General features: G+C 38.5%; 1 protein-coding gene across 1 annotated transcript in view; it reads right to left on the bottom strand.

Moving 5' to 3' along the window:
• Window positions 1-21,797, bottom strand: part of DARS1 (aspartyl-tRNA synthetase 1) — a 37,073-nt gene extending 15,276 nt beyond the window's left edge. The window contains exons 1-7 of the mRNA XM_041473021.1: window positions 21,636-21,797; window positions 20,590-20,647; window positions 15,614-15,706; window positions 10,523-10,625; window positions 2,658-2,760; window positions 1,312-1,392; window positions 780-839 (exon numbers count right to left, since the gene is read on the bottom strand). Of these exons, the coding sequence (XP_041328955.1) occupies window positions 780-839; window positions 1,312-1,392; window positions 2,658-2,760; window positions 10,523-10,625; window positions 15,614-15,706; window positions 20,590-20,647; window positions 21,636-21,707 (570 nt within the window). The 5' untranslated portion in view covers window positions 21,708-21,797. The remainder of the gene's footprint in view (window positions 1-779; window positions 840-1,311; window positions 1,393-2,657; window positions 2,761-10,522; window positions 10,626-15,613; window positions 15,707-20,589; window positions 20,648-21,635) is intronic.
• Between the last annotated feature and the right edge of the window lie 554 nt (window positions 21,798-22,351).

Below are 22,351 nucleotides of genomic sequence, written 5' to 3'. Positions count from 1 at the left end.
ATAGTCTTCATTCAGTGTTGATTAAAATTTTATTGTGCAGAGCCTAAAATGGCTAAAAAGCCTAGGAAAAGGTCAAGATGCCTCAAGTCAGTAATGTTTAGTTAGTTACACACTTAAGTGCTAGCTGCTGTTTCATAAAAAAAGAATCAAAGTTCTGCAAGTAATTTAGTAAAGAGTATCTTGCTGCCGATTACAAATGGTAAATATTTCGGAGGTCTATGAATTCACAGAAGGTTGGGTCTTTATGACCTGGATAAAGTTTCAGGAAAAAAAGGAAAATACTTGAATGCTGTGGAAACAACAAAGAGAATGAGATTGGTATTGTGGCCTGGTAAAATTTCTCTGGCAAGGCATGCATTGCAGCACCTCAACAGCCTGTTAAAACTCAGAACTTCCATCTTATACTTCAAAATCAAGCTCTTTACAGGTTTTGGAAAACAAAAACTGCATCTGAGAAAAAGTGTTGTTTCTAAATTGTCCTTATTCAGTCACCTTTGACTTTTGCAGCTAAACAGCCCAGATGTACACAGCCACATGTCAAATCATCAATGTTTTCCTTTGAACTACCAATATATATTCTTTAATTAATGTCAGTGAAGGCGAACATTTAGGATTCAAGAAAAGAATCCTGTGCTTTTATAATACCACACAAAACCACAAAAACACAATGTTCTTTTTTCTTCTGGCTAACAATACAATTCCATCAAATCCATTACTTTTATTGCTTTGTGGATTAACAAACATGTGCATGCAAGCCTGAAGCAATGCATGTTCCTTACCCTTAGATCAATGATTCTGTTGTCCAGTCTTGTATCTTGGTTTACAGTAGCTCTTCCATCCTAAACAGTTGCACAAAAGCACATAGTGAATACACACACATCCAAAAAATAAACAAAACCAGAACTTCAAAAAACCAAAATCAACGGAGAAAAACACGCTCTGGCCAAAAGCAAAGGGTTATTTCTATGTTAAGCTGAACATCTAGATCATTCTAGAAAGAACACAGAGCAAACTGGCAGCATAGAAAAGTTCAAGGTGTAACTTCTCCCAGAGGTCACAGGCAGAACCCAACTATGAGGATGCATCAGACACACATACACGATTGGAAACTCTCTGGTTTTGACCTTCGACTGCAGTTCAGCAGACATCAAAGCTATAGAGATGTTGAACACAGTTCTGGATAGCATAAAGGAAGTAAAATGCAAACCTAACAAAGCCCCAGAATCACCACATCAAGGAAGTTGCCTGACTTTTGTGCTTTTGTTCAGCTACAAAGACAATAAAAAGAATTTGAGGATGCAAAGTTTTCACCTCCTCTCCTTCCACTTCTGGTCGAACAGCATCATCCAGCTGTAAGGGCAGCCGGGGTTCAGCTGAACTGATCACATAGATCTGAAATTGAGAGAACAGAAATAGCATGAGGCTCTGCTCAAAAGGAGGTGTGATTTACAAAAGGATATTTCTAGCAGAGAATTGAAACAGTGTTTGCATAGGCTACTGGCTCTAAGGCTGTGATTTTATTCCAGTACTTGAGATACATTGTGCATTCTCATGACAATACTGAAGTGCTTAGTTCTTGCTTTCCCTTTGAAAGATTTGAAGTATCTTTTTTTTTCTTCTGGGAAGCACCAGACTGAGCAAGTTCATACAGCCTGAGGGACAAGCCTTGTGGCATGAATGCCAGCTCTGAATACACAAGATTTCACTGAGTTTTAGTTTCTGATTCCAGCAAGATCATCCTGTTGTTCTCCTTGTTAATGTATCATTTACTTATCAGAATACAGCTGAAAGAGCTATTTCAGATTCAAAAATTTATGAGATAACTAAAATACAATCAGAGAATGAAAACCACCTTGCTGTGCCTTATGGTCTAGTATTGCTCCTAGAGGAGCAGTGAATTTTATGTTCTTTCAGAAAAATCAAGCATAGGATAATCTGCACATATATTAAAACATGTTCTTAAAAATCTGCAGGTTTTTCCCAGTGCTGTTAGCTAAGATTTACCTCACTGCTATAATAGCCATTGTGCTCTAGTCCTGAGGCGACTGGGTTTCAGCTGTATTGTAGGCATACAGTTTAGTTTAAAACCTTTAGAAGAAAAGGATATTACATAAAGGTTTAAATATGCTTTCTATTTAAACAAATTATAAAGTTACACTTCCTCCAGCCCTACAGCACAAGCTCCAGGAACTTTAGATTTCAAAAGTTTCCATACTGTTAAGCCACTGAGAGTTTATTTCTGTGAGAATTATGTATTGCAGTCCATTGTACTGAGGGGAAGATTGTAACTCCGATAAAGAAGAAACTCCTAACATGTACTTAAAAAGAAGCAGACTTTTTATTCCAGAATCTACTGCAGTTAAGAATCAAAAACTAGAATTACAAGCTTTTCTAGCCAAATTGTTCTAGAGAGATACTTTATTTTACTTAATACTATAATTCAAATGGCAGATAAAAACAGGGAAATATAAACTCTAAGTACCTTAAAACCAGAAGTGTTTCATTTTTACATATAAAACACTAAAATTTGTAGTTTGAAGCAGCTTATTTCTCTGACATGGGATTCCTTACTGACAAAGTTTATGTATGTAGGCAGGCAGTCTCAACAGATAATCTATCAAACAATTAACCAGTGCTCCATTTGCTCAAAAATGTACCCTTTGAACGTGAAGCTCAACGTCTTGCTGAGTACACCCTCCGACTTTCTGATATGCCTTCCTCACAACGCCTTCGATGTCCACAATGCTCTCTTTGGTGATGCTGGCAATAAAGAGAGGACAGAAGGCTCAGTAAGTTCCACAGCACACTGCAGCAGCCTCAGCACTGAGCACCATTCATGCACTGTATGGACTGTTGAACAACAGAATAGAGTCAAGGATCTGAAGTTACTTTTACATCTAATAACTGATTAATAAAGGAGTTTGCTGAAATTTCCCCAGCCACAATGAATTCAAACTGGGATGGAAGACTTGAGAGGGAAAGAATTATGACTGAGTTCACGGCTCGCCCTTTCTCTGTGTGTTGTTTATACATAAACTGACAAGTGGCAGAGCTCTTTTTCTAGGCCACAGACACACTTCCATGTGTCAGCTGATGCAATTATCTGCAAGATGTGTCTTCACCAGCAGAACAACAAACTGAAGGGAAGTCCTAGGACTGAAGGGGAAAATCGAAACTAGTTCAGCTTGTTTAAACTACATGACTTGTTACTGAAAGATGCAAGATGCTCCAAAGTCATTTCTCTGTGACAGGGGACATCCTAACTGCTCCCCACTAACAGTCACTAACAGTACATTTGAACACCACACACCATCCTGAAAGTCTTCCAAATATAGGATATAAAGAATGTGTGCTATAAGCAAACAATAAAAGAAGCCTCAGGAGTCAGAAGTGAAAAAAGAATTTGTATGAGCAGTTTTTATTTACACATTTAAGGTACTGGAGTTCAAACCAGCACTTTTCTACAGATCATCTCAGCCCCACTGGAAATATATTTTCACTCTGTCTCTCTGTTAGCTCACAAGAGGCCAAATACCTAAAAATATTACTTTCCTTTTTAGGAAAACTAATATTACAATCAATCTTTCACTTGTGAGTCCTTCTTGAAAAGCTGCAAGGTACTTTATGTACATCACTTGACCACCTAAGCCCTTAGACAGCAGGAAAGCATCAGACCCCACAATTTAACTGCAAACAGTAAGATTCAGTGAGGATGTCATCAGACAAGCTGGCCACTGATAAAAGCAGCAAAGGAAAGAGCCATTAACAACCCTCAACTTTGCAAGGCTGGCACTTCTTTTACTTTGAATAAAAATCTTGAAAAATCTGATGATATTAAGGTAACAATGGAAAATTCAAGCATCAAATTCTCAAAACCTACCAGTGGCACTATAAGTAAATTCTAATTGACTAAAAAATAAAAAGCCAAAATTTGAGTATTTTAGCTGATTACACTTTTTTTTATGGTAATACTTTCAGGTGATAGAACTTATTAGCTGCTCTAAAGTTAATACAGACAAGGGTGCTTCATATGCTTGACTTGCTTAACCATTAGGTAATTCCATGTACTGCATTAAATTAATGAACAGTGTGTTCTTCTGGCACATTTACACTTTAGAAGAGCTACAGCTGCTCAAATCACGACTAAATTTGTACAAAGCAGAGGCTAAGAGCAGGCTTTGAATAAGAATCCATTTAGTTATGGGTGAGCCTCCATTTCCATTAGTTTAGCAGAGGCAACAAATATGAGAAAGGATAATTGAAATGACACTAAGTGCTTCCAAGTACCTTCTATGACAAATGATTCTGTTTGAAACTCCTCACACAGACTGTGGAACCAATACAGTCTTGCTTTGGATGCAAGAGAGCGTGATCATCTCTGACAATATATGATGCTAAACCAATATTAAGTGCAACCATAAATTCCCTTTGCTTTTCAAATGCGTGAATGTTTAAAAGAATTAAATTTTCACTCTTATGTGAACTTTTTTTCCCTAAAAGGTTTTCTATTTTTCCTGCTTCCTTTTCCATGTCAACATTTTGGCAAATGTCCAGAAAACACTACGAATGACATGAATAGCACTGTCTTCACTGAAAATAGCAGTTTCTAATCTGCTGAATAAAAGCCTTCTTAGTAATAACAGCAAATAATGTTTTAAACGTATTGAAGGAAATTCTCCATGCCGTGGGAAAACAATAGTTAAATATAAATGTGCTGTAAGGACTCATAATTAGATTGGTGATCCCATGGGTGAGAACTGTTAGTGAAGTCTGTACAGAACTCTGATCAGAACATGCAAGGAATTCAAGACATGCAAAATGGTATCAGGTTAAAAATACAGGAAGAAACTGACTTTTACATCACTGTAACTGCAATGCTGCTTTGCAAACTTGCATAACTTTAAAACTTTGCACATAGGATAAATTGAGCTTTCTCTCCATTTCTACACTGGACTTGCAATTACAACAGGTTTCTTGATCTGGAACATATTTAAAACTGTAGCATTCCTTAGTCATTACACTTGCCACAATTTTAAGATGCATTTCAACTGAGTTTCTAACTGTGTAGGTCCCTGTAACCAAATATTCAAGTAATTGCCTGGGCACACAAAAGCACTAGGAAGGGTCCTACCGCATGTGACCATCCTTGTATTTATAAACATCCATCGTCTCCTCTAAACTTTCATTTGATAATTAAAAAACATGCTTTTCCTCATTTAAATTCCACATTTAATCCAGCATGAAAATAAAAGCTTGTGTTTTGAGTTCTGTTTGAACCATGCTCAGCAAGACCTAGAGCTGGAAGTGTCTGAAGTCCATAATACTGCATCAAACATAAACTACAGAAACCTGCTTTGATCCCAACAGTTAATTCCAAGGACGTGACTGAAATAGCATTTTCAGTTCAAGTTACAACAAGGAACAAGGTGTTTTAATAAAATGCCAGTAACTACAGCAAAGAATTCTCTATAGCAGCAGGAATAAGTCATCTAGGTGATGTTTGATAAAATTCCCCTGGGTAACAAAAAACCCCCTAATACCAAAAAAAGTGAACAAGTAGCAGAAAAACATGCAAAAGCATCACCATTTCCATTAAGGACAACAACATTTATACCTCTAATTAATATTACCAGGGAAACTAAAGTAGGATGCACAAGGCATTAAGAAAAGACAGATGACATCTTTACATTGTCTTAATTTAATATTTAAGTATACAGACTCATGAAGTCTAACAATAAAAAATTTCTCTTTATAGGAAATTATTTTGTATTTTGTAATGTTCAAAAAAATCAAGATTATAATTTCTAAAGTGTCCACTAGATGCCTTATGTCCCTTTTAATTAGCTGCATGTCTATTAGCCAAGACTTTCTCTTTTAACCACAGGATTGCATTCTTGCAGTCTTTATAACAACATCTTTCATCAACAGCTTCATGTTGCAAGCTGAACCCTCTGCTGGCCTCCCAAAGTGAATGACAATCAACATTTTCTTGGTCAAAAGCCCAAAGAATAGGAAGAAATTTGGTTATTTACAGATTTTAAATAGAAAATGTTTACTTCTTCTATACTACCTACACTTATTCTGGCATTTTGTTGTTTTTTCTTCAACACCTTTCTGTAAGAAGACTGCATGATTTATATTAATACATTATTAAATTCAAAAGATTAAATAATTGTCTTAATACGTAATAATCAATGACCCTTTACCTGAATACCAGTGAAAGTGAAGGTACTGATTTATTTTCATAAAAGGAGTGCATTTTTAAGTAGTAAAGAGTATAAAGATTTTGTACTCAGCAAGAACAACTGTAATCCTGTCTGCACAAATACAGCAAGTACACATGACACTCCCTGAAAGAAAATTATCTGACCTTTTATACAAAAAGGCCAGGTAAACACCTGTTCTCATTATGTTCATTCTAAAAATGTAATGATTGGTTTCTTATTACCAACATTCTAACACTTGGTTGAACCTGGATATCTTCTGGGGAAAAAAGAAGCCAATCTGCTTTTAAAGATTTTAAGTAACAAAATTCATAATGAATTTTTAATATATTTCACTAAAAACCTACACTTTATTTCCTTTCTAAATTCCCCTAATTTCATCCTCTCTTCATTGCATCCTGTCATACCTTTGTATCTGCAATGTAAAGAACCCCCTCTGGCAGAAAACCTTGCATAGCACCACCAGACTGGGATTTAAATCACTCACTAATTTCTCCAGGATAGAACAGTTTTCTTTAGTCTCACAGAAGGCAGATTTGCCTGACCATGTATCATTTCTTCTTGCAACTTCACCATCAACCTTTTTCAATCTAACATGTATTCAGATACAAAGACAACAGAAGTGGACAAAATATTGCAGAATTGCCTAAAACCAGGCACATATTACATTAATGCTATTTTCTAGAAGTCAAAAAACTGCATGGGCCCCTGTTAAGTCAAGTTATCTATCACAAGCTCACATTTCTCTCTGCACTTTTCTATTTATTAATCCTGAACACCCACAAAATCTGACCAAACAATCACAAATGTACAAATTCACAATGAAGAGCACTGAAGTGATTATTCTAAATGAACTCTGGTTACTACACACTCCTGAGTCCCTATTTACCAGTCCAATTTTTGTGTCACCAGCAAATTTAGCTGCAATTTGACATTTTCCTCCAGTCTTCTGATATAAAAATTATACATAAATGGATAAAGAAAACATTCTGCAATATGCAGCAGTCTTCCTGGTATTATCAATTTATCTAGATAAAGAACTTACATGTATTTTTCTACATTGTGAATTATTTTCATACAAGTTAATAATTTCCCCCCCGCCTTCATTTTAATCTCTTTCCTGCCTTTTTACTCTCTAGTCTACTACGAAGAGCCATCAAGTTACTTCTTGTAGAAGGGCAAATTTTTTGAGCAGCTAAATTAGAATCTGTTAACCACCTCTCCCAACTGCTCTATCAGCTCACGTGGCTCTGGCAGAGGGGTGGCGGGAAAGGCTCAATGCTGAGATAGAAAAGGAGAAAGAAAACCAAAACCAGCCACACCCCATGCTTGATGGAAAAAAGCAGGTTGATGAATTACTAAGATAAATTACTAACTGGCACCTCTGCTGTCTAAAACAGACAATTAACTGTTTCTCTTGTACAGCATCCCTTACAGGACCGGGCTAAATTGTTTTTTCTGATAAAAGACAGAAGAACAATTCCACAGCTGCCAATCCAGAATCTCAACTGGCTCTGTGCTATGTTTGTTTTGGAAGTTCAACTTGAAACTTTTCATGGTTAAACTCACAGAAATTTCTTTGTAAACCTGAGCTGAACCACTATAAAGTATCTTTCACTAAAAACTCACATTCTAATGATAACTGTGGTAATTACTGTATGAATGCTGCTGACCACAGAACATTATGAAAGTTCTTGGTTTCCATGTGCCAATATCTGAAAGAGGAACTGGTTTGTTTATAATTTATAAAAATTTTTTCAAAAAAAGATCATTATTTAATGAACTAAAATTAAAAATTCAATATCCAGAATTTTACAAACTATTTTAAACAAAGTTGTGGACACAGTATGAAAGTATGTAAAAATAGCCCATGGGAAATATAGTTTATATACTATAAATATACAGTGAAAATATTAAAAAATGTAATTGACATTGAAGATATTTGAGTTAAATGTTTTCTTCAAAAAATGTGTATTTCCTCATTTAACATGTAGGAAATGAGATGATAAAAAAAGACACTGAGAAAGGCAGGGAAACAGGATAGTTATTTTTAGACATCTAAGCCCAGCCTCATCTGCTAGAAATAATGGGACCCCTCCAGAGCAGGTGAAAGGAGGCAGGGAAGTGACTGAGGACAGGCACGTACTGGGGCTCTGCTTCAGGTGCTGCTGACACAGTGACCCCACGTGCACTCACCAGCAGGGAACAGCAGCAGCCTCCGAAGGACAAGAGGCAGCTGCAGTGCCAACAGCAGGCAGAATTGGAGGAGATGAAACACTGGAAAAAGTGAGAGCATGGCAGGATATTAATAAAATAGGTTTGTTGGTGGGAAGGAATCCTGAAAAGATGACTGCACTAATGGTGTTAAAAAAACCTAAAGCAAACCCCCAGAAGAAAATCCAGAAGGCTGTACCAGAGTTATACCACTCAGAGAACATGATGATGAGCATGTAATCATTCAGAAGCACAAATAAAAAGGGAAACATTAATGCTACAAAGTAAGTGAGGCTGAAGTACCAGGATTTGGCTAGCAAATGTTATCCCAAAAAAGGAGCAGAAGGTGAAGTCAAAACACAGTACAAACATCATCAGTCTGGCTACTCTGAGAATTCAAGTCTGTCTCATCAAGAGGGAAGGTGACAGGGAGTTGGGAAGAACCTAAGAATGAGGTTCTGCCTGATTTAACAGCTCACTGCTGCCAGAAGAGAAAGGACCTTTACCCTCTACTGTTTCCAAATACCCTCTTCCACTGCTTATCATTCCTTGTTAGCTGTTGACCTCAATCACCTAATTTAAATCACTAATCTGGCAGAAAACTAATTGAGTAAAAAAACATCAGTGAATCACAAAAAACCACCATAGAAGGTTTGTAAGTGGCAATCAGCATATGGAAAAATAGAGTAAAGACCAGTTTCCTCTCATGAGTTCCTAACCACAAAGATCTACTAATCATGAAGTGTAAGAAATTCAGCTGTGAAGGGAAGAACCATGAAGAAAACTGAAAAAGAATCATATTGGAGAGAACTGGAGAAGAGAAGAGTGTGCATCACAACCCTTAAGAGTTGTTCCACTGTTCTGTAGCACAAGTTTCTCGAGGGAGTACAGGCAGACTGTTGGGAGTTTTGAGGGAGATGAATTAGGGAACAAGTACATTATACACTTAATTCTTTTCAGAGATTCCAAGCGCTGGAGAGAACAAATCATTTCATGAAGAAACAGAACACTTCACTTTGGCTCCTAAACACCTGTGAACAGCATGTTTCACACTGGCACTGCCAGCACTGAGCACCGCCAAACAAAAAACACTGCTGGTTCTGTTTTCCTGTTGCCTTGAACCCCATCAGCAGAAGCATTATCCCAACCTTCTTAACTTGGCTTCTGGAAGTCTCCACTATAATGAATCTTTCCCCTCCCTGACATATTGAAGGTTGAAGGCTGTAGCACTTTTGCAGCTAATTAGTGGGGGCTCCCTTCCCAGGCATGAGAGTAGTGCCAAGAACTACACAGAAGCAACTCAAGTGCCACATGCTAAACATATTCTGCAGAATTAATCCACATTTCTATTTGTGAACAAGTAGACAGACATGATTAAAGCTCTACTACAAAACACATTTGTCACACAAGCATATTTATTACAGAACAACCTGACAGCAAAATCTTGAGGCAAACAGAAGGGAAAGGTAGTAATTTTTATCTTTAGGAACGAAACAAACCAAATAACTGAATTCAAATTGCTGCAACAAACATTTTTTCAACTGGCAAGTCTAACTATTACACCACCAAATTTTTTTTAATTAATATTTTAGTGCCAAAAATAAGGTGTAGATAAGATGAACCCAGTGCACAGAAGCTACTTTTAATTTCTTCAACTCAGTAAGCCACTTGCAACATGAGACTTCTTCACATCAGTTCTAAGTGTAAAATGTATTACTACACTGCACGTCCAGTAGAAGAAAAACACTGAACATGTGCAGACACACAGCACCACCGCACACCAAATGAAGTGTCCCACTAAGCTCAGCTTGCCAGACTTTTTGTTAGCCAGCTTGGAAGAAAATGTAGGTTGCCTATGGCAAGAGAATGCTGCTTCAGCAGTTCAGAATGAATTTCAAGCCTGTTCTCTATTTTATCTTTTGTCAGTATAATGTATTCAAAGCAATAGAGAGCTGACAATTTAAATAACTACATTTTAAAACAAACGAAGCATTGATGTTAATGTGTGAAAATGGTCCCAACCCCTGGGAGTCCTGGTTCCCACCATTGTTTACTCTGACAACAGGATATAATTGCTTACTTACTTGGCAGCAAACTTTACCATCTGCTTGCTTGCATGCTGTCCCACAGCCACAAGAGCCTGGATATTAAACTGCTGCTGACGCAGGACTAAGAAACACTGCTTCCCTGAATACAAAGAGAAACAACACAGGTGTATTAAGGACAAGTTACTCGGGGTCTTTGTGAATGAGAAAAAACTCTTCACTGCTTAAATATAAACTGAGCTTTTAAGACTGTGCGTGTCTCATTCATCACTGCCCCCTCTCCAAAAAGATGCTTCAAACTCCTCAGCTGTGCATGTACACACACACACACACAAACGCTGAGATAAATTAAATAATTGTGCCTTACATCTATAAACATTTGAATGGTCACTTTCTAAAAATAACAGTAAGCCTTCCAAGATAAAGAATATTGAGACAAAAGAAAAACAACAAATCCTAACTTTTAAAGTAACTTTTCCTTCAACTGCAAGAAATACATCATACTTTTCCTTGTTTCTTTGCTCACAACTACATCAAGTCTAAACTGTTTTTAAAGAAGTTCTTTCTCATCTTCTCAAATCAAAGCTGTAGAGTTTACAAAGCTGCTCTGAGAGAACTGGGCTTGAGTTTGCACCACAAGGACTAAACCAACAATGTTCATTCTATGATACACCACACATTCAGAATGAAGGGGAACAAAAGGAGTATTGATTCTAGTGAATGACAAGAACCTAAAAGACCCAATTAAAAATTCCTGTAAGAGCAATTTATTCATGAACAGCTTAGGGAAAAAGAAGTTAATAGGAATTAATAATAATGTACAAAGAAGATAGTGCATTTTGTTGACTTTTAAAATGAGTATTTCCAAGTCAACAAAGACCTTTCTAATCTGTTTAGCTGACAGTTACAATCATTTCATACTTCTTCTCACATCTCTAATAATCATTTATTCCTTAACTTAGTTTTAAGGAAATATGATGATTTTAAATGGTTCTTCCTAGAGAGAAATTAACAACAAATGTTTCACTGTTGTACCAGTATCTGAGGAAAGCAGCAATCACTTTAACCCCAAGTTCTGACTCAGTCATAACACTTCCATTGAAATGGTGAGAATAGGAAGAAGCCAGAAGTTTTGTTATAGACAGCTATTTCCCTGTTATTGCTGACTTAAACTCTAAACCAATAAACCAACACATACCTAACATGAAAGATGACACTAAAAAACCTGTTGCAGTTTTCATTTGTAATTATGAAGATTACCATTCCTGACATATAGCTACAGATAATTTAAGAGTATCAAAAAATAACAGCAGAACCCTTGAACACAATCTCATGGAAATAAAAGCAAACATACAAAACTAGTACAAAATATTATTAAATATGAATTATATTTATTGGAAATAACTAATCTTGTCCTATGACAAAAATGCAACAAGATTAATTACGTATTTTCAGAAAACAGAGTACAACTATTTCTGTATTCCAGAGGCTGCAAGACCCAATATGATACAGATGCACTGCATTTCTTGCAGGCAAACATTAAATAACAGATTTAAATTAGAAAAATACAGGCAGTGTTTCAGATCCAGCAAGTCAACAAAGAAAGCACAATTCGATATTCTGAGTTTCTTTAGATAAGGGAGTCATATCTTACATCTCTGACATCTCAGTGTTTCTCACAGTGTGGTTGGATACAGTATTTCCTAGGAGATAATATTTGTCTCCATGATTTTAGTAACAAACAATTTAGCAAAATATGATCAAAGATTCAGCACTGATGTTCGAGCTGTTCAAGAAAAAAATGCACAGTTGAATACAGCGACAATGTAACTCAACTATAAGACAGGGAAATAATGAAACGACCTGCTACCACAGAATAGCTTGGGTTGGAAGGGAACTTTAGGAGCCATCCAGTCCAATCCCCTGCAACAAGCAGGGACATCTTCACCAAGACCGGCTTGCTCAGATCCTCATCCAAAAGTGTGGTGGTTGTACTTAATCCCAAACACTGGAAGTCTGATGAATATCTGCATTATAAAAGGACTCAAATGTCTTTGCCATGAGTAACAGTAGCAGTTTCCATGAAGGAAGAGGATGTTTTGCAGAACGCAACCACTTCTAATCACACAGAAGATAAGTGATCAAACGGACCTCACTCACAGGGCTGGTTAAAATGCCCCAGCCGCAAAGATTACAAGAGGGAAGAAAACTTTTCCTGAGAGAGATGAAGGCATTCAAAATAAAGTATCAAAAAGACCAGCCATAATCAAATCTAGCTCATGCTTAGAAGCCTTTCCAGATCAAGAGATGCGAAAAGGAAGCATGTGAGTAAGTAAAGATTTGGACAATGGGATCTTCTCTATGTGTTTCAAAATACTTATGCAGGGTTTAGGTAAAAAGTACAGCACGAAATTTACTCAGTTTCAACAGTAAACTACTCTAAGTTCCTATTAAAAAAATCCATACTATGTCCCACAAGAATGCTTAAAAGACAAAAAAGTTAAAAAAAAGATTTGGTTAAAAACATCTGACATGGTAAAATGCACAGAATGTTCAGGCACTGAACAATTAAGAGGATTCCATAAAAAATAAGCACATCAACCAACCAGTAATCCATCATCTGTGTTGGATGAAAGTACCAAATCACACAAGACCTTATGAAAGAAAAGGATATAAGGAAGTAACATGTATAGAGTAAGAAAATGTTGGTTATACAAATTAAATGATGGTTACATACATTTGCCAGCAAAGAGACCATTTTACATGGTTTATTAATTAAATTTGGCCCAATATTTACATTGCTCTTGGTGGAATTCTTATTTTCAGATGTTTCCTAGACCTTTGGATTAATAACCCAAAATCTATTTTCAGGTCTAACATTCTGCACAAGCCCCAGCTGCCTGGCCAAACCCAGACCAATATCCCAAGGGCTTTTCAATGATAAACGTAGTAGATTAGGCTGACTTTAAAATAAGGCCAGAAATAACATTTATTCAATCTATGATACAATTCACAGGGCCCTGTGCACTTTAATTTTAGTACAACCCACAGAAATTCCCAACACCCCATTCTTTACACATCCTTCAGTTAATTTCCATCAAACTCTATGAGTGAGTGTCTATAGGAGACAGCTGGAATCTGCAGTTGTTCCCACTGATTTTTTTTGTTTATTGGTCAGAACCAGACAGGGTTAAAAAAAGGCAACACTGGTTATTTAGGAGTCAAATTCAAGTTTCTGAGAAAAACTAAAGATTGTTTTTGTGAATGATTTTCCTGTTTCCTGCAAGGCTTTCCTTTCCACAGTGGTAGGAATAGTGCCATGTTTTGTGTGGGAAAGGCTAATATTACTTTTTACTCTTAAACATTTGCTTTTCTTGTAAGATTCTTTCCCCAAAGCTTAAGTAAACAAGCATATGGCATTCCCTAGCAGCACTCCCTGAATGTCAGAATTGTTCTGTGCTGTCAGAACAAGAGGAAACAAGAGATACTATCAATAAATTCAGATCATTCATGGCCATGATCAATTCCTTTTGCTTTCATTCTTCAGGTTGTGTTAAAGAGTTTTGAAAATAAGCACTGTTGTTCCATCAAAAACAAAACTGAAGGATTACAACAGCTTCTTTCAAGTTCATATTGCCTTGTTACAGAGATGTTTTAGTGTTTTTGACATCAATGTTATATATCATACAAGATCCCACATATCAATATATCACAGAGAACAATCAAAAACCACAGAACTTTACATTGCTTTTCATATGCTTTCTGCATAGGTACCTGCTTCTAATATCCTGAATTCTGTTAATAGCCTGAACTCTTCCTAATTGCAAAAAAAAAAAAAAACAAAAACAAAAAAAAACAAACCCATAAGGATACTCTCATTTATATAGTGATAGTAACAACAGTAACATTTAAAGCAGATGGAGTGTCTTCGGTCTGAACAACTTCATGATGTAATGACCAAGGCTTTCACAGCTTTTGGAGCTGACAATTTCTTTAATTAACTGAGAGATTTCCATTACAAAATTCCTGGGGAAATCACAGAGGACTCCTTAAGTTTAAAGATTCTAATACAAATTAAAATGTGCATCATATATATGTATTTTAATGCAGTTCCTTATTTTAACAGACTGCAGCACAGACACTCATTAAGAGGGACATGTTTTAAGGAAATGAATTCTCAAAAAGAGAAATGAATCTGGTATCTCTGATGATAGTCTGTACTGGATTCTCGCCCCTAATTTGCATCATTCCCAATTTTAAGACTACCGTTAAGTTTCATTTGTGAAGATAATTTCTTCATGCTTTTTTTTTCTCTTTCCAATTCTTGGAAATACAAGTTATTTATATCTACAGAGCTGCCAAACATAACTGAAACCAGCACAACAGTTGTCAGCATCTGATGTCAACTGCAAAGGCCAAAGCCTATTGAAGTTTGCATATGGCAACCTGGTCTCCAGAGGGAACTTCTGATTCCAGGGAAGAAATATGGCTGTCAGACAGCCAAGGGTAACAGCCCACACTGCTGAGAATCCACAAAAGGATTTCCCTTTTGTCTTGCTAAAGAAAGATGATGCTTCTTATTTGAAGTCCAAATCAATATAATTAGATACAGGTAATCAAAAGTAAATTTTGAAATTTTAACAGATTTTTGTTTCCTGTCAAAGAAAAGGTGTGGTGAAAATATACATGTGCAGCAAAAGAAATATGACCTGTCTGACAACAGATACATTTATAATACAAGTATGTTTTACTGTAGAAGCTTGGAAGTGTTTATCTATTTATCTATCTACAACTATTAACACCTTAAAGAGAATGATGACATTTTAAAATTACTATTATTTACAGTTGTCCATATATTATTTGGCAATACAGTAAAAAAACATTCACTTTAACTACAATATGTGATTTCCACACAGCTAAAACCAAAATCTTCTTTTCCCTTTTGGGAAAAAGAGAGGTGGAAAAAGAGAAAAGAACCAGTCAAAGTAACACTGAGGCAACCCTGAGTAACCAGGTGGCAAAGTTTTCTTGAATGCAAGCCATAAGCAACAGGTCATGAAACCAAAATAAACATTAAGGTTGTACTAATGAAACGAGGAAATAAAACCAAAAACCCTGGAGGCCTCTCACCTTTAGCTCTGCTGGTGTGAATTCTGCCACGAACCCAAACCTCTTGATCAGCCTTCTCCACTGTCAAGTCTTTTATGCGAACCAAAACTCGATCTGAATTACAGAAAAAAACACACATCTTGTAACAGTTTTTCACTTCAAACTCCAAATGCACTTTCTATCATTGCTATTGATAAAATTGATAATAAATCCAAAACATTGTTTTTTGTATCAACGGCATAACTGACTTACTGAAAACATACAAAATCCCATTTCCCTTCTTAGTGACTTGTACTTGATGCAGTAGCTTTAAATTGTTCATTTTTGACTCATACAGCAGGGTCAAACTGCACTTTACCAACAGCAAGACTCACTGTAGCTCACGGATGGCAGAACCCAGCATGACTAAACTGGCTTTGATAGGACTTCACTGCACTACCTGCACTTATTAGTCTGAACTTCTGCTGCCTAAGGGATGTGTGCCCTGCTGCACTGTGCAGGGTCAAAGCTGCCGTGCTGAACCCAGCAAAACAAAGGCTCAGAGGGGACATGACTACTCTCTGTATCTATCTTACACAAGTAGGAGGAATATAACTGTAAAATAACTATTATTTAAAATAAAGAACAGAAAGAAACTACAAATAAATGCACACTATAAATTTTAAAATATTTATTTTGATTAAAACAACAGCATTTTGGAGCAATGACAGTATTACTGTATTGAATGGATAACATCCATTTTAACAAAGTCTCTTTGACAACCTGATCAAGCACTACCACCACTGTCAGAGCCAAGACTGATCAGAAGAATCCTTCAAATCCAATGTAGCTGCAAAGCTAGATAACAACAGGAATTGCATGGCTTGGAAAGCACAGATTCTGGATAGCAAAGGGAAGAAAAAGTTATCAAGGAAAATATTTTTAAATAAATCAGGACTTTAAAAATTTTATACAACCATTACATCCTAATAACATGCTAGGTGCATGCTGGTATTCCTTGCGTGATTCTTTCCTCAAAAATTTCTCCCTCGTTTCAAACATTAAATTTGCCAAGACACTTACACTGTAGTCTTTTCCGGACAGAACTTTTCTAAAGTTTTAGGAAAAAAAAAATGACAACTTTTGCCTGCTCCAGATTACCATCTGCTGCTCTGGACTCCTTCCTTCTGTCTCTGAATACCAGTCACAGCTTGCCCTGCAAGCCTATTATTCTGCACTGGGGATTTTAGTGGATTGAAAACTTTTATTAGCTGATGTCAGGGCAATGCAGTTCTTTCTTCACAGATACACATCAAATCCAGAACAGAATGGAAGTGCACAGAGAAATGTGACAGGAAGTTGACTCAAATGTATTCATTAAGTGTGTGTGTGTGTGGGTCTGCTAGGGAAGGGAGAAATGGGAATTAGGATGTTATCCTTTGCCAGCAATTTCTGATATACAAACTCTGTGTAGTACTATAGGAAACATTCAACCATCACAATCCACAACCTTCAGCATTTCTAAGAGTTGATATTCAGACAGTTAAAATTACCTCAGTCAACTTGAAACTGTATTGGTATAAAGTCAAAACATTTTCTAGGTGGAAGAATAAAGACAGAAGGAGGTGTTACAGCTTTCATAGATCCTCAGTATTTCATGAGCCTTCTGCATCAAATAAATATTTTTAAAGTATTTTGGACACCTAACAGTTCATGTTTCACCAATGGTAAACAAGACATATTTAGCACTAAAATTGTTATATGGTATTAATTATTAGAAACTATTTCACCTTTCATAAAAAGGGTAATAAATAATATCCACAAGGTGACATCCAACAACAGATCACAAAATCACAGGATAGATGAGGCTGGCAGGAATCTCTGGAAGTCATCCCACCCAATGCCATGCACAAGTAGGGTAGCATAGAGCCAGCTTCTGAGATCATGCTCTGGTGGTTTTTTAGTATTCTCAAGAAGGGAAACTCTTCCTGGGAAACCTGTACCAATCCTTGGTCACCCTCACAGGGGAAAAAAAAAATTCCTGATGTTCATTGTGCCCATTGCCTCTGTTCCTGTCACTGAGCTCCACTGCAATGAGCTGGATGTAGCAACTATGCCACTTTGCTTCCCTCCTCTGACACTTCACAAATCCAGTTCTTTTTTCCCTTAATGTATAGCCCAATCTGTTCTTTTTTCTCTCAGAAATCCAACCTCTTCTAAACACAGGAGGAGAGAATAAAAGTAAAAAAAACCTGTGTGGGATACATGAAACAACACTTTTTCACCTCCAGACCCCATTCCCTGCCTGTCACATCAACCTGTTTACCAAGATAATTTATCTTGCATCATGGAATTTAGAACACTATGATCAATATTTGTGCTGTCTCTGTGTAGTGCCAGCATCTTCAAAGTACTGGAAAAATTTGAAAAAGAGAAGGCAAGTTTGACATAAAAACCTGAAAATCAAAAGCAATATTAGATGAAAGCAGCTTCCAGGGAAGGGATGTGAGATAATGGGTCTGAAGGGAAAAAAAAAGGAATGGCCAAAAATGGCGTTTTACTAGCAATCATAGCCTCAAGCTAGCAGGAAGGACTTAAAGACCTGACATGACAGGAGGCATGAACATCAGATAACATAAGTAGAGGAAAGACTCAAGTGGGCCAAGAAAGAAGGCACAGGTGTAGGTGTGTGTGTGTGTGTGTGTAAGCTCAACAGAGCAAGGTGGAGAGACAAAGTTGTGAACCTGAGAAAAGTTTCAATTTGCCTGCAGAGGAACAAGAATCTATCAGCATGGCAAAAGGACAATAAGCTTACTCCTCGGAAAGGAAGAATAACTTGTTCTGATCACTGTAAGCTGTGTGAGTAGCCTGTCCAGCCAGTGATTCCAGGACAGTGCAGCAACTGGAATAAGCAGAACAGAGAACAGCACCACTCCTGCTGCCCCCTCTGAGCTGCCAGCCAGGGCTGTGCTGTGCTGGCTCTGCTCACCAGACGCTGTGTGGGCTGCACACCTCATACCACCGTGGGCTACTCTGATTTGGAAATGGCAGGCAGGCTTCAAAGACTTCACACAGACTTCAGGAACAAAATGAATACACTTTAGATAGATGGGAACACACCTATCTGTGCTTCTCCACCACTCCCTGTCCCAGGCAGTAGCTCCTCCAAGACACCCAAGGCAAGTAGAACACTTTGGGGAGCTACTGATGACAAATCATACCTCACCCTCTTGTGAACCCGTTGGCAAGAGCTCTCCCTGGTAGGAACTACTGAATCTGTAAATAAAAGTGCCTTACTCTCAAAGAAGGGACTAGGCTGATCTTTAGCTTTTTTGTTATATGCATTTTGTTCTTTATTTTTACCTAATTTTGGTGCTCTGGATAATCACTTTCTAAAAAATACAGAACAGCAGGAGTGCCATAGATTGCATTTTAAGCCAAATGGAAAACTCACTCAACATTGTCCATACACTGAGAAGTTTTTTTAAACAAGGATGAAAGGTCAAGGGGACAACACAACTAAATATGACACTCAGCCTTTTTCACATAATTTCCTGTAGCTTTCACCATTTTCCTTCTCAACATACTTTTTTTTCTCCAGCACTTTTGAGTGCTTCTTTTGAATATGAGACAGTTGGCCTTTCTCCATGAAAGCAGGACTTGATTTGCCATCTCAATCTGCCAGCTCAGGTCCCCCACACGGTTATTTGCTCTGGGATGCAAATCCAGGAGAGCAAACACAGAGCTGGGCTGCTTCCAATGTGATTTCAACTCCAGTTCCCTTTCTCTGGCAGCCAAAATGGATTTTATTCAACAATCACTGCAGTCTGCTGATTTGCTTGTCCCGTTACATTCACGATATAAAGCTCCCCTTCAGTTGTTTGTTCAACTTTTGAGTGTTCTTGTGACTGCTACTCTTCCCTACATTCTGCATTTCCCTTCCTAAAGGGGCACCAACCAAAACAACCACTCAAAGGGGGAAAAAAAAATCACCTAATCACAGATGATGTTTTACATTTTACTATGAAGAAGCTACAAGAAGCCAGTCTGTTACTTTCCCTCATTACCGTTTCATGCACTGAATTTAATACAAAGGTTAATATTCCTTGAGATACTGGCCTGGGAGATTGTTCTCCAGCTGCTAAGTTTTCCTGAATCCCAATTCCCTATCAGGAGAAAATCAGGATTTTCGGAATTCAGAGTGGTATGACTGATAAAACCCATAAATATTAATATCCAATATTAATGGATTTGGTGCCCATATACAGGAGAAATGGAAGGCTGCATAAGCAGACAGATCATACTCAGACAGAGAGCACTGCTGTAGTAAGTCACAGCAGAACTTACTTGAAACACAGAAAAAAAACTGACATCTCAGGACTCAGAACATTACAATTAACAATAATTTAATAATTTTTTAAATAGTCTGCAGTGATGAACAGACACAAAACTGACAAACTGTTTAAGGCACAGTCCAGGCAAGGGAAAAAACTGAGATTCCTCTCAATCTAGAACTGAGTTCCAATATTCAACCACACTCATGTTTTTTTTTTTTTCTTCCCTCCAATCTCAATTTCCTGTTCCAACTTGTGTCCATGACCTCCAGTTCAATTACCACACACCTTCAAAGCCTGGCCTTATCTTTCCTACACCCTCCCATTAAGTAGACTTAAACTGTAAGATCATCCCACAGCTTCCTGCTTCCAGGCTGAAGAAGCCCAGCTCCCTCAGATGCTGTAGTCCAGCCCCCTGGTAGCTCTCCACTGGACTGGCTCCAAAATGTTAATTCCTTCCTTGCACTGGAGAGCCCAAAACTGGACATGGCACTGCAAATGCAAGTGTCTCACAAGTGCCAAATGTATCCCAACAAAGGGGGAAAATGCCAGTGCAATTTGAATGAAAAGGTTTGGTAAATGATTTCTCAAGGAAGGACTGAAGATATTTGGTAGGTAACTTTTTTTTTTTTCTTCTTTCCCTCCCCCTCTCTTGCAAAAACTTTTTTTTCTTTTTCAACTGACCTGGTTTGTCTTGGGATTGTATCATTGATGACACTCCATATCTTTCCTTAGCATAGTCCTAAAATGGAGTTGAGAAACATATATCAAAGAAGCACACACAAAAAAAAACTGAACAACATCATCACAGAGTTAACTGAGGGAACACAAAATAATTAGCAATAATATTTTAAAAATGCATTTTGGACTCATAAGAGATACACAAGGGAGAGAAGACAATTGTGGCCTGGATGAAAAAAAATAATTCCAGCAACAGCAACCATGCATGATGATCATTACTTGTTACACAGAAAGCCAGTGTGATTATCTCTACAAAGAGCCTACTCCCCAAAAAATATTTGAGTCCTACATAAGTTGATAGATTTAATATTTCCTTCCCATATTCAGGCACAATGAATTGTCACAGGCCAGAGGAACTGAACAATTAACAAAATCTGCCAGGTAAGGCACAGAGGAAGGCAATTTTCATCAAAATATCTCAATTCTGATTTCCCATTCATTTCCAAATAAAATCCCTTGGTTTATTTATTTTATTCTATTCAATACATGAACCAAAGTTCCTGCTAAACACTTTATTTGGTGAGGGTCTTTGCTTGTCCACTTTTGATTAACTGTGGCGTATTTGTAACTTTAGGAGAACCACCAATACTTGGAATTCCTTATTGCTGATGCAACAATAAGCAAAAATTACTTCATAACAAAATGAACTGATGCTGATTGTTAGTACTTTCTTATTCCTGAAGAAGCACGGGCCTACAGTTTTTCAGCACTGCTCTGTGATGTTCACTGACAAGGCAGAAGCACCTGCCAGGCCAGCAGGAGACTCTGCAGAAACCTCCTGCTGGGGAGGAGCAGCCCAGGTGTTTCTGGGGTGAGCAGAGCTCTTCAGGGAATCACAGGCTGGGCACGGCGAAGGGGGAGTGGGGGGACAGGCAGGGTGAAGCCGAAGGCAGCTGTACCCCGGGCTCGGCCAAACCCCGCCTGGGCCCAGCCCTTCCACCCCGGGGAGCCTCAACAGCGCGCCCGCCGCGTTCCCTGCGGAGACCCACATCAGCCGCCGACGAGTCCTCGTTCTCCGGGCGGCGGTCCTGGCCCTGCCCGCGGCCGGCGGCGCTCGGCATCCTGCGGCGGCGGCGCGGCCCTCACGGTCCCTCACGACACAGCCCCGCACACGCCACGCCGCTTCCGCGCGCCCGGCTCTCGCGAGAGCACCGCACCTGCCCCTGCCCCGCCCGGCGCCGGCCGAGCGTATCGCGAGAGCTGCCCCCGGCACGCGCTGCCCGCCTCCCGCGGCGCGCGCTGCCCTCAGGGCGGGGCTGAGGGCGGGGCCGCCTGGGCGCCCTGGCAGGGGTTCTGCTCCCCTCAGAGCCGTCCCTTCAGGGAGCGGCCGCCGTCCAGGCGGGTGTCGGTGCTTCCAACGCGCTGATGATGCTGAGGCGAATGCTGCTGGGCTGGGCAGGGCTGAGGCAGGATGGGTTTGGTCCTCGTTCGCCCTGCTGCACAGTCCATCACATTGTGGCCGGAGGTAACATCAGAGAATCACAGAATTGTTTGGGTTGAAAGGGACCTCTGGATATCACTCAGCCTACCCCCCCCCTGGGTTACCAGGAGCGTGTCCAGGTGGGTTTGGGATGTCTCCAGAGAGGGAGACTCCACAACCCCCCTGGGTAGCTGTTCCAGTGTTCTGGCACCCTCAATGTAAAGTTCTTTATTAAACGTTAAAGTTTCTTTTTTACCTCATGGCCAGTGCTCCTCCTCCTGCTGC

This window comes from Pyrgilauda ruficollis, unplaced genomic scaffold, assembly GCF_017590135.1.
Source record: "Pyrgilauda ruficollis isolate IOZ18807 unplaced genomic scaffold, ASM1759013v1 scaffold3, whole genome shotgun sequence".
Lineage (NCBI taxonomy): Eukaryota > Metazoa > Chordata > Aves > Passeriformes > Passeridae > Pyrgilauda > Pyrgilauda ruficollis.
Note: the sequence above shows the minus strand (reverse complement) of the source record. Positions and strands in the feature narration are given on the sequence as shown.